Raw genomic sequence first — 11255 nt, 5'->3', positions numbered from 1 at the left:
AAGAACAACCGAATTAATCGTAACCTTTAATTGTAAATCAATTGCAAAAACCTCTGGAAAAGTGAAATTCTATCTGCCAAAGGGTCATTCCCTAGAAACGTTAATATCAGTGACTCTTCTCCTTTGTACAGTTGACGTCTTTCGTAAAGAAAAGGATGGACCGATGTGAACATTCAAGTCAATTTCATAAAACTATTTACAAAACTATAGTAGTACGTTAAAGGCGGGACAACCCTGAAACTAAGTGAGAAAAAAATTAACACGATTGGAACTAATTTGGGATAATTGGATCTTTATATTTTTCAAATTTCTCAAAAGTGTTAAGTGCCCCATATCCGAATGTTGCAATATGACAAATAACTCATAAAAATAGTGTGTAACTTGAAAAGAAAAGCAGAATAGCTTACATTTGTAACCTGGATCGACATAACTTCACCATCCAATTATCCCAAATTAGTTCCAATCGTGTTATTTTTAAAGATGGAACAATAACTTTGAATTTGTTTTACGATCACTTGTTAGATAATGACTTGAGATGCAAGGTTAGACGATTATATCACAAAATTATTCATTAGTTCAACAACTATCCTTATCGTCCACAGAAAGAGAACGATAAAGATGTATGACGTGGAAATATTCACTTTTGGACGTCTTACCTTTGCTAATTTGTTATCTTCGCGACACTTCTCTTGACTTGCCATCTTTTAATTATGAAGAAATGAAATGCAACTTTTGAAATAGTGGTACAGTTTCTTATGTCTTCAATAAAGATTTTGACTTCGTCCTTAGTGTATTTTGTTTCCACGACAGTTCTCGTTATCCGTCGCGGTGTCTAATTGTGAACTCTCAAATTTGCCCAGAATACCTCTGGAAAGCATGCATAAGCATGCACATGTATCAAATTTGCAGATACCAAACGTTGATATTTTCCAAGAAATGTTTAGTTTAACGTTCCCTTTGTATCTTGTGTCCTGTACGCCAGAATCAGTTTCATAGAGATTGTTCCATATACTAAATTTTCAAGGCACTTAAATTCCCATGAGGGCGCACTTGCCGAGGACTCTAGCCAAGTGGCTGTATGAATTTTCATGGTATTGATACACAAGACATTTCACAAAGTTCTTTCGATTTTCATAAGATTTACTTCACATTTTCATTTTCATTGACATCACTTTTTTAAGTGAAATAAAGTTCACAAGAATAATATTTTAATGGATTCAATTCTACTTTTTTATTTTATAAGTTGCAACTCAGAAAGGGAAAACCTGTGGACTACAAGCAAAAGAGTAATTCATGTTGTAATATACAAACAATTTGGAGTGCAAAGTTGCACTGTGTATTTGGTTTATATAGACTTGGTTCAAGTCTGTGATTTGTGAATGTTTGAGAGGGGGAGCGAACGCAATGATTTGTATTGTGCTTTCATGTGAAACGGGCGCGTGAGTGGAGTGGACGCGATGAGTCAGGTGAACTCTATACAGGGGAGTTTCATCCGGCTGAAACTAACTCACTATTGTACTGCGCAGACTCAAAGGTAACGCATTCAATCGCTGGGAAAACCTGGCCTGGGCTACCAAATTCCGAATAGGTTTGTACGAAATAGGAGAGAAACAAGAGAAACAAGAGAAACTATCATAAATGATTTTATCATTTAAAAATTCACAGACTTGAACCAAGTCTAGGTATTATACAGTTTATATGTTCAGTAATATCAGCAGTGAGAACACTGCTGCTGAGAGGTGGGAATGGCAATTTGAAATAAATGTCATTAAGAAACTAGATATGACTCTTAATATAGGATGTAAGTAGCCCTGAATCTTGGGACCATTAACTAGACAAATACCACTAGTATAAGTTGCGATTGTTTAAACAGAAACCTTTTTAGCTACTATAGACTATAGTCTATAGAAGCTATTGGGATGGGTATCCGTCCGGCGTCCGGCGTCAGTCTGTATGTATGTATGTATGTATGTATGTATGTATGTATGTATGTATGTATGTCCGTTTGTGAGGTGTCTGTCCACTCAAATATCTTGAGAACTGCAGTACTTACTGATTTGATATTTGTTGTGTAGATAAAATATATGATTTTCAGAAACTATTTATTTTAATTTTTTGATATTGTTGAAAATATGCAAATTAGTGCCAAAAAAGGCGTTTTTGGTACTAAATCTTCTTCTTCATAACAACTAGTCAGACAGCTTTATTATTTGGTATACAGGTCCCTAGGGATAACCCAACTTAGATTTGTTGAAATTGTGATGAAATATGCAAATCCGTATTTTTAAGGAATTTTTTTTCCATTTTTGGTCAGGCCATCCTGAAATGAGCTATCAAAGATATCCACCTTCTTCATCAATACATGTGTCACAAAAGGTTATTCTCTACATAACACAGCAGAGCTCTGTCAACTGTTGGGTCGCTTGTTTTTTCAAAACCGCTGGTCAGACAGCTATTTGGTTTACAGGTCCCTAGGATGACCTTAGTGAGATAATTTCATACAGTCAGGAAATATTTAATTTTGTATCCATGTCTATAGTAGCTTCAGGGACTTTGGCCCTATGTTTTTAAATTTACTGTTGTGTCATGCTCAGAGCAAAGCAATGAATAAATCAACACAGGTACTGGATTTAGTGAGTTCCAAATGCATTTTTAATATTGTGACTTCAATCCATCAAAATATACAAATATTGATTCATGACGCAAACAAATTTTGAATTAGGTCAAAGAAAAAAAAATTGTGCTGTTCCGATAACCCGACCTACCCTATTTTTTGCCTGCCGACCCGAAAGTTTTTAGAGCTACGTAAACATGGAAGTGAAAAAAGAAAGAAGAAACCTGTAAAATCGTGTTCAATACCTGGCATTTGATTTTTGCTTACACCAGGACGTCTTTTATGTTTTTATACCTTTTATATGTATGATATAATTTTCTGGAAATGTTGTGGCCAGTGTTTGATCGTCCTGAACCCCTGAAAAATGCATATTTAAAAATAAAAATATTTTGGAAAAAAAAATCCCTGCTGATCTACCTATCCTATTTTTGAAAACCATGTTATCGGAACAGCACACTTTATTTTTTTGGCCTTACAGGATATTCCTGACATGAAATACTGACTGTTCATAGAATGTCAAACAGTTGATATTGAAACATGCAAACATCTTGAAAATATAGAAATTTACACTTTCTCTGATATACACAAACAATTCATAAGTTTCATCTACACTAGTGACTGCACAGGTGAACTCAACAATAGTAATTACAGGTCCAAGTAATTATAGCAACAAGAAATTTTATTCAAGTTTTATGACTTTTCAAATGAAGTCTTTTTTCACATTTCTGGCATAAGAGCCATGATGATAACAGGAAGCTTTTTCTGAAGAATTATCAGTCACCTTTTATGTTGTTTCTGTCTGAACAGTCTGTCTAAAACCTACAGACGGTAGTGCTCTCTAACTTGATCAATTGGATATGAGACACCTTTGGCAGTTGGAGCACACAAAGTATATATACAAGGAGACATATAGGAAAATCAGTAAATATTGATAATATATACAAGAAATCACTGCTCCTAGCAAATTAAGTCTTATTACCATATAATCCAAAATTGGATCAGTATCTTTCATCAAATAATTTCTGTTCAACAGTTCATTGTTCAGCATGAAAACAGAGTGTAGCATTCAACTAATTTTTTCTACTCTCTGATTAAAGACACTGTAGATCATAGGAAGGGCAATCATTCTTGAAATTAACTGGCTCGGATATTACAGAGATAAAAAGTTATTAAACGAGAAAGAGTAAATGGATAAAACTGGCTCGGATGTTACAAAGATAAAAAGTTATTGAACAAGAAAGAGTAAATGGATAAAACTGGCTCGGATGTTACAGAGATAAAAAGTTACTACACAGGAAAGAATGAAAATTTTGATGTCCAAAAATGCTTTCAATGTAATGACAAAGCTAGTATTTGTAAAAAAGTTGTTTGATAAGAACTGTCTGTCTGAATAAACTGTGTGAAATGTCATTGTAATAAAATTGTTAATACCAAAACTACGTGCTTACACATAGTATTGCACTTGTTGAAGAGAGGTCCAAGCATCACACCAATCTGTCAATCATAGCGACTGATCTCAAACTACTTCATTTCCTAGTGCTTACAAGGGAGGTGACAGAAAAGTGTTACAAGATGCGCGTGGAAGTACTTTTTTCCCAAAGTATCTTTCAGTCCAAAGCTTTAGAGTTTGAAAAGTGTTCAAAAGTCTTTTTTACCCTGTAACCATGACATCACTGTTTTTAGGAGAAATTTTACATTTTAAACAAGCCACAGAAAAGTTAACGAGGAAAACAACAGTAGTAGTCATGACTGTGGACATTAAGAAACTATTTTTTAAAAACTAAGTTCTATACAAATGCAAAAATTTATAAACAAGTATAATACAATCTGCAACATCACAAACTTGATATACACAAAAAACCTCAAAATATTGCCTACACATTTCAATGTCACGACATCAAAGTCATTGTAAATATCTGGTAAAAAATATATGGAAAACCACGGCCAAGGCCATTATCTGGAGTTTGTACGGAATTCTGGAATGAGGGTGGGTCTGAAGAGTATGCTGTTGATCTGTAGTTGTCAATGTTTACATTATAGTACAAGCTGCTGACTTGGGAGGTCCCTCACCATCTGAAAGAGAGTGAAAAAGATAAGTCATTAAGCCTAATCTGGAATAAAATGCAACTCTCTGACCGCTGTACTTCTCCATGGAAAACAGACAGTGAAGAAGTCATGTTGAAGCCAGACAAATGAACACATTTGAACAAAAATGTGCACAGAAATAGATACAGTTCTGTGTATATTTGTGTACAAGGTTTGTTAGTACTGTCGTCCATTTGAATTCAAGTTTTTACCTATAATTAGTGCATCTGTCATATCTGAAGCAGTTTGCAATACAGTGTTGTGCTGGCCACTGACAGAATACCAGATATTCAATAGGTACTGAGACAGGACCAGGCTGTATGCCTCATAGAATCATTTTAAGTACCGATATGTACAGGTCATATTTGTCATGGTAACACTCCAAGGTGTCTGGAATAAAGAAATGTCATTCCTTAAAGACAACAGAAGATATCAAATGATGTGGATTAAAGCACAAAACAGTGGATTAGTATCATATTTGTAACATAGCACCAAACAATTAAAACATGACACAAAGGTTCATCCTCAGAATCAGACATAAACATGACAAACTGAGATAAGATTATTGATAGCATATCAATAGAGATAGGAAGTGAACAGATTAGAGAACATCAGTAGATCACAAATACTATTGGTAACACCAACAATGCCACAACTTGCTGTCATTGTTATTGTAAAGGAACCACCTAGTAATGCATGTAGGACTGTGATATGAAAGTGAAATTTCGACTTCAAAATCAAAGAAGATGACATTAAAATAATTTTCATCCAATTTTACTTGAATGATCTGTGTCATCACAATGCAACACCTGAGGCATAGAGCTCTATTTCACATGTTTTTCATTTTTGCCATGATCACAGGGAAAGTTAGGTCAATGACAATGTGTGCACACATCAAGATACAACCAGAAATTTCTCACTCTAGACAAGTAAGTCCTACATTTTGGTAACATTGAAATATTAATTGTTCTTTTACCACAAAATGTGAGTCAATTGATGTAAATGCTAACCCTGACCAGCGTAAAGTACTCTTCAACAAAGAAACAGATACTATGCATGTATGCATACCCCATCATTAAAGGTATTTCATTTTACTTTCAGTGATAACATTATTAATTTTGTCGATGCAAATTTTGAGTTGTTGAAAATGCTTATCCACAAAAATTTTATGGCAGATTGTACATGTGCACGCAATCTATTTAAGCAGCTATTTTCAGGATTACTAGGACAGCTCCTGATCAGTATGACTTGCTCAAGGTAAACCCATCTACATGTATGTGCTGATATATACCAATGTAAAATATTGGTATTCAATCTACACATGTTTAGTGCATGTGAAACAGACTCACAGTACATGTATGCATTTGCTACTTATCAAACTGTTGCACTTGATGGTAACAAATGTGTACATACTGAAAGATACTATGCTTGACTTACTTCATGTTTCATTGACAACTAAAACAATCATGTGCAACATTTCTTGGCCATCAATGCATCAAGGAATAAACAAATTAATCAGCATTTAAGAATTGTACATTAAAATACATTATTGTGTCTCTAAATTTGTTCTTTATGATGATTGATATCCTATCACCTTGAAGATGAAATGAGTGACCTGATCTGTGCTAAAATTTTGGTTTAAATTTTTCATGCCAAGTCCCTGTTAATAGGTCCACAATGGCTGTTGATAACAATGGGTTTGGGCACAGGGTTCATTTACTTACATTGATTATTGAAGACTGTATAAAGTATATGGCATTATATAATAAATAAATTATATATGTAAATTGTCAAACCTTCCTGATGTGTTGAATTTTTTTGGATAGTCAATTCTTCATTAGTCAATGTGGCAATTTTCCAAACTTTAAGGTAGATGATATTGGAGTGTCAATTCACACAAATAAATCATTTGTGCAGATTAGTTTAGAGTCACCCTGTGTGTGTCAAGGAAAGTAATTCACAGCTGTCTTGTGCTTTCCTTGCCTACCTTTTACTTTCACTCTCTCTTTCTGTTTCTGTTTGTTTTTCTTTCTTTCTTTCTTTTTACTCTTACTTTTCTCATTAAGGGGTTGTTTAAGATCATTTTCCTCAGTCTCCATCAAGGAAAGTTGATCATTGACAGTTGGCTGGGTTTGAGCTGACATCTTGGTACTATCAGCTTGCTTGCCAGCACCATTGCTAGTCTGAACTTGTTGTTTTCGTTTTCTACCTTTTCTAGAACGCCTTTTCCTGCCTTGTTTCTTTTTGGTTTTTTTTGTTTCTTCAGTCATTGGAGAGGCAGGGTCTGAGTCTGAGGATGAACTCGACGATGATGATGATGATGATAGACTTGAGACTGAAGACATACTTGATGAGCGACTTAATGTAAACGCAAGCTGTACACCTAGAGAAAGGGCAAAGCTTGACTGTGACAGTAGCGGCCAATGACACAGCTGTGACAGTAACAACTGATGACTGTGACAGTAACAGCTGATGACTGTGACAGTAACAGCTGATGACTGTGACAGTAACAGCTGATGACTGTGACAGTAACAGCTGATGACTGTGACAGTAACAGCTGATGACTGTGACAGTAACAGCTGATGACTGTGACAGTAACAGCTGATGACTGTGACAGTAACAGCTGATGACTGTGACAGTAACAGCTGATGACTGTGACAGTAGCAGCTGATGACTGTGACAGTAACAGCTGATGACTGTGACAGTAGCAGCTGATGACTGTGACAGTAGCAGCTGATGACTGTGACAGTAACAGCTGATGACTGTGACAGTAGCAGCTGATGACTGTGACAGTAGCAGCTGATGACTGTGACAGTAACAGCTGATGACTGTGACAGTAACAGCTGATGACTGTGACAGTAACATCAAATGACAAGCAAAAGTCAGCTTTGCAATTTTATGCACACATCAATCGTTGTCTGTGAAAATTAGTGCACTTCAACATGTGATTGTTCAAAATGAAATCTACAACCTTCACTACAGTGTAGGTTTGTGAGTTATTATTATATAGTTTTATGTATCATTTGTGGTTATCACTGCAATGATTTCATTTAATATCACTTTCTGATCCTTGGGTGAGATCTGTGTCGTAGGAATGAATTATAATATGTGTTGAGCTCATTCTAATTTTCAAAAGCTTTAGAATCACGACGAGTGATTGAGTGTTGAGTTATCTAGAACAATCAGTGTTCAACATCATATCAAATATTGGAGCAATGCTTCAAGGTTTAAGGCTTCTCTTTAATTACAATGTTATGCTTGTAAACAAGAAAGACTAGTTAATATGTGTTGGGTGTTAGCTTGGAGACCAACACCCAGGGTAGAAGTATGGAGCATGTGAGTAACAAGTCGATAACAATTTTCCAATATCTCTGTTTATCACTATATAACTAATGAGTATTCTAGAACCATTGGTGATTAAAATAAAGAAAGTAATATGCTTAACATCCAGTAAAATTTAAATAAAAACACAACTTTATATCAACACATATCTTGTTGAATTTAGATTAAACATACACACTATACACGTACAGTAATCTTAGGTGCTGAGATGAAGAATTGTGAACTTCACGTTTGTGACGTGCATGTCTAATGCATTGACCTGTCATATACACTTCAAGAAAAACCTTGAAGACTTTTTAGAACATTGTAAGCTTGCCATCACATCTTATCAGTCACAGAAAGCAATCTTGCAATGAACTTTCTGAAGATGTGAGTCTGGTCTCATAATTTGTACAAACTATAATCATGACTAATGGCGGCTTGTATGTCCCTGTGCTATATTTCCCTGAGCTATCTGCACCTGTGCTTTCTTGACCTGTGCTGTTTACCTTTTGTTTGTTTTGTCTTTTTTGGTCTTGGAATTTTTTCAGCTCTATGTATTTCAGGGGGAGGGGTGACAGCCTTGGAATGTTGTGCTTGCTGAAGAACCTCACTGACATCCTCCCTATCTTTGCCTGACTGTTCTACTAATTGGGCACCCTCAGCTTCCTGAGAAATTGTCTCCTCTGGTTGGCTAGGTTCTTGCCTATCTGCTGATTTTGCAGCGTCCCTAGCTAACTTTTCATCAATGACTTGTTTGATTCTGATCATGTTTACTGATGATGATGTGGCTAGTGATGGAAGTGACATGATAGTGGACAGACTAGATACAGACGACAGAGACAGAGGTGATGCAGGTGACTCACAACCTGACAAAGAAAATTCAAAAATAAAGACTGACAATTTGGCAAAGAAAATGTAGAAATAAAGACTATAACTGTAACAGTGGAGATTTTGATAGAGTAGGCACTAATTATCAAATTGAAATAAAAACATTCCTGTAACATGTCCATTTTAAAATCATTGAATAACACTTTTGATGGTCTCCTACAAGTACAAATTTGTCTTCAAAATCTCTTTGGTAATTATCCTATCCTGACTTACTTGAACAGCTTGACTACTGCATGATGACATTGCTATAACTTACCAATCTACAAATTATATTTTCTGCATGAATTTCCAGAATGATAATATCAAAACTAATACTAGAGTTTACAAATTATCATTTTACATCAATTTGGATGAACTATTCAGCTGTACCTTTAGTGACAAAGGGTTTTCACAACATGAGGAAAGAGTCATGGATCTTAGAGACATTATAACTAGACAATTTTGCAACAATAACAGTGATTCTGTATAACTGCTGTCATAGAATAGAGTTCCTAACCTTTGTAATAAGGTGGATCTGAAAATAGAAATTTATGAGATGTACATATGCTGGTAGATTACAGCAAAAGTCTGAGAACTATTTACAACTGTACAGGAGTGCAGGGTCCTTAGTTTTCTGAAACATCATTGAGAACGGACGGTTTAGTGTTGTGAGAATCAGCAGAAATGACCACTAGTATCAGATTAAAATTTGATGTTCATTGAATTGTTAAGAGTGGTGATGCAGTCAAGATGGAAACTCCAATAATTATGCAAAGCAGTTGTGTGCATCAAAACATCATTTTAACATCAAAACAGTTATGTGCTATTGATATTGAAAATGAAGATTACACATCAATTTAACATGGTCAACTCTATTAGTTGCACAACAATATTTGCCTCTAGGTAGAACCTCTTGTGATTTGTTTCAAATTACGTTGAGAATGCCTGGCAGACATTCAACAACAGATTCATCTCTTTACAAAATTGTTTGTATACCTACTGTAAGTTATATTCATTATATCATCCATTGTCAACACATTGTCACATATTATATCATACCAGTATATTGATGGCGCAAATGCAGCAATCTGATTGGTCGAGACGCAAAAAGAACCGTGGTATCTTGGCGTTCCATGCCAGGATTTTAACATACTGTTATGATATAATAGCAATAAATCACACCCAGCAACAGTATACCATTCGATTTTGACCAGTTCACTTCATATATGTACTCGCTATCGCTCGTGCATATATGTCGTGAACTGGTCAAAATCTCGTTGTATACTGTCGCTGGGTGTGCTTTATTGCGTAATCAGTATGCTACTAGAAACATTGTCACATATCAGTATGCTACCAAATGTACACATTATTTTGCGTACTGATTTGCAAAATGTTCTTCACATGGCGAAAATCCAAATTACTATTTCAGATTATTGATGTTGTTAAAATGATGGTTTGAAACCATACTTTGATACGTGCCGGTACATCAGATTTTCAATAGATATGACACCATTCATTGTACATGGTACTGCAAAATCATTAATGTTCCTTGGCATTTAATTTCACTTTTTTGATGTTTGAGACATTTCACTAAGATTAAAGTTCACTGTTTTTGCCGGTACACCTATATATTCTATTGTTATTTTCACCGGGATTTAATTTAGCAGATTTTATATTTCAGCGAAAACAGCGAAATTAAATTGCAGTGAAAAATTAATGCTTTTACAAGTTTCTACTTCATACAGATCACTTTCTCACTTTGCAATGATCAATTGAATAACTTACTGAGATCACCAGCTCCATCGTCTTTGGGAATCTTTTTAATAGCCGCTTCTGCAATCTTTGGATGTTGTGCCTGTAAGACTTGCTGGACAATATGAGTGTGTATCCTAGCTTTGTTGCTTTTCTCAGCTGTCTCAACCATCTTCTTGAACTGACCCTGTTAGTGCAAGGCAAAACGTTCTTGTTCTGTGTTAGTGCAAGGCAAAACGTTCTTGTTAGGTGATAGAGTCACATTTATATCAGCCTGTTACTTCAATGTTGTAACCGTGCAATGAGAATACTACACTCAATAGGCACATTTGCAATCACTGTAGTAAACATTACATTGTTCTTTTACTAAATTTTAATTACCATGTATTGTGTAATGGTTATTAACATATATTTACAAAATAGGTAATTGGAAAGTAAACTTGGATTTTTAGTTGATTTTTATATCAAACTGTTGACATCCGTTGTTTACAGTGGTATTTCCGCAAAGTATATGTACTTGGCAATTTTTTTTTTGTACATGTGATATATTTGACTCAAGTTAACTTTTAGAAAGAATCAAGGAATTACTTAAAATCTGAGAAAAACACGCTTA

At 35.0% G+C, this 11255-nt stretch overlaps 1 protein-coding gene across 2 annotated transcripts in view; it reads right to left on the bottom strand.

Annotated features, from left to right (window-relative positions):
* Positions 1-2629: 2629 nt before the first annotated feature.
* The window catches only part of LOC139117492 (kinesin-like protein KIF28), a 28371-nt gene continuing 19745 nt past the window's right edge, over positions 2630-11255 (bottom strand). Inside the window, exons 19-21 of one of the 2 annotated variants that reach the window (XM_070680642.1) lie at positions 10676-10829; positions 6909-7082; positions 4450-4687 (exon numbers count right to left, since the gene is read on the bottom strand). In XM_070680642.1, the coding sequence (XP_070536743.1) occupies positions 4644-4687; positions 6909-7082; positions 10676-10829 (372 nt within the window). In that variant the 3' untranslated portion in view covers positions 4450-4643. Of the gene's footprint in view, positions 4688-6908; positions 7083-10675; positions 10830-11255 lie in introns of both variants that reach the window. The other variant, XM_070680643.1, reaches the window with a different exon arrangement.

This window comes from Ptychodera flava, chromosome 18, assembly GCF_041260155.1.
Source record: "Ptychodera flava strain L36383 chromosome 18, AS_Pfla_20210202, whole genome shotgun sequence".
Lineage (NCBI taxonomy): Eukaryota > Metazoa > Hemichordata > Enteropneusta > Ptychoderidae > Ptychodera > Ptychodera flava.
This window is presented reverse-complemented; position numbering and strand designations above follow the sequence as displayed.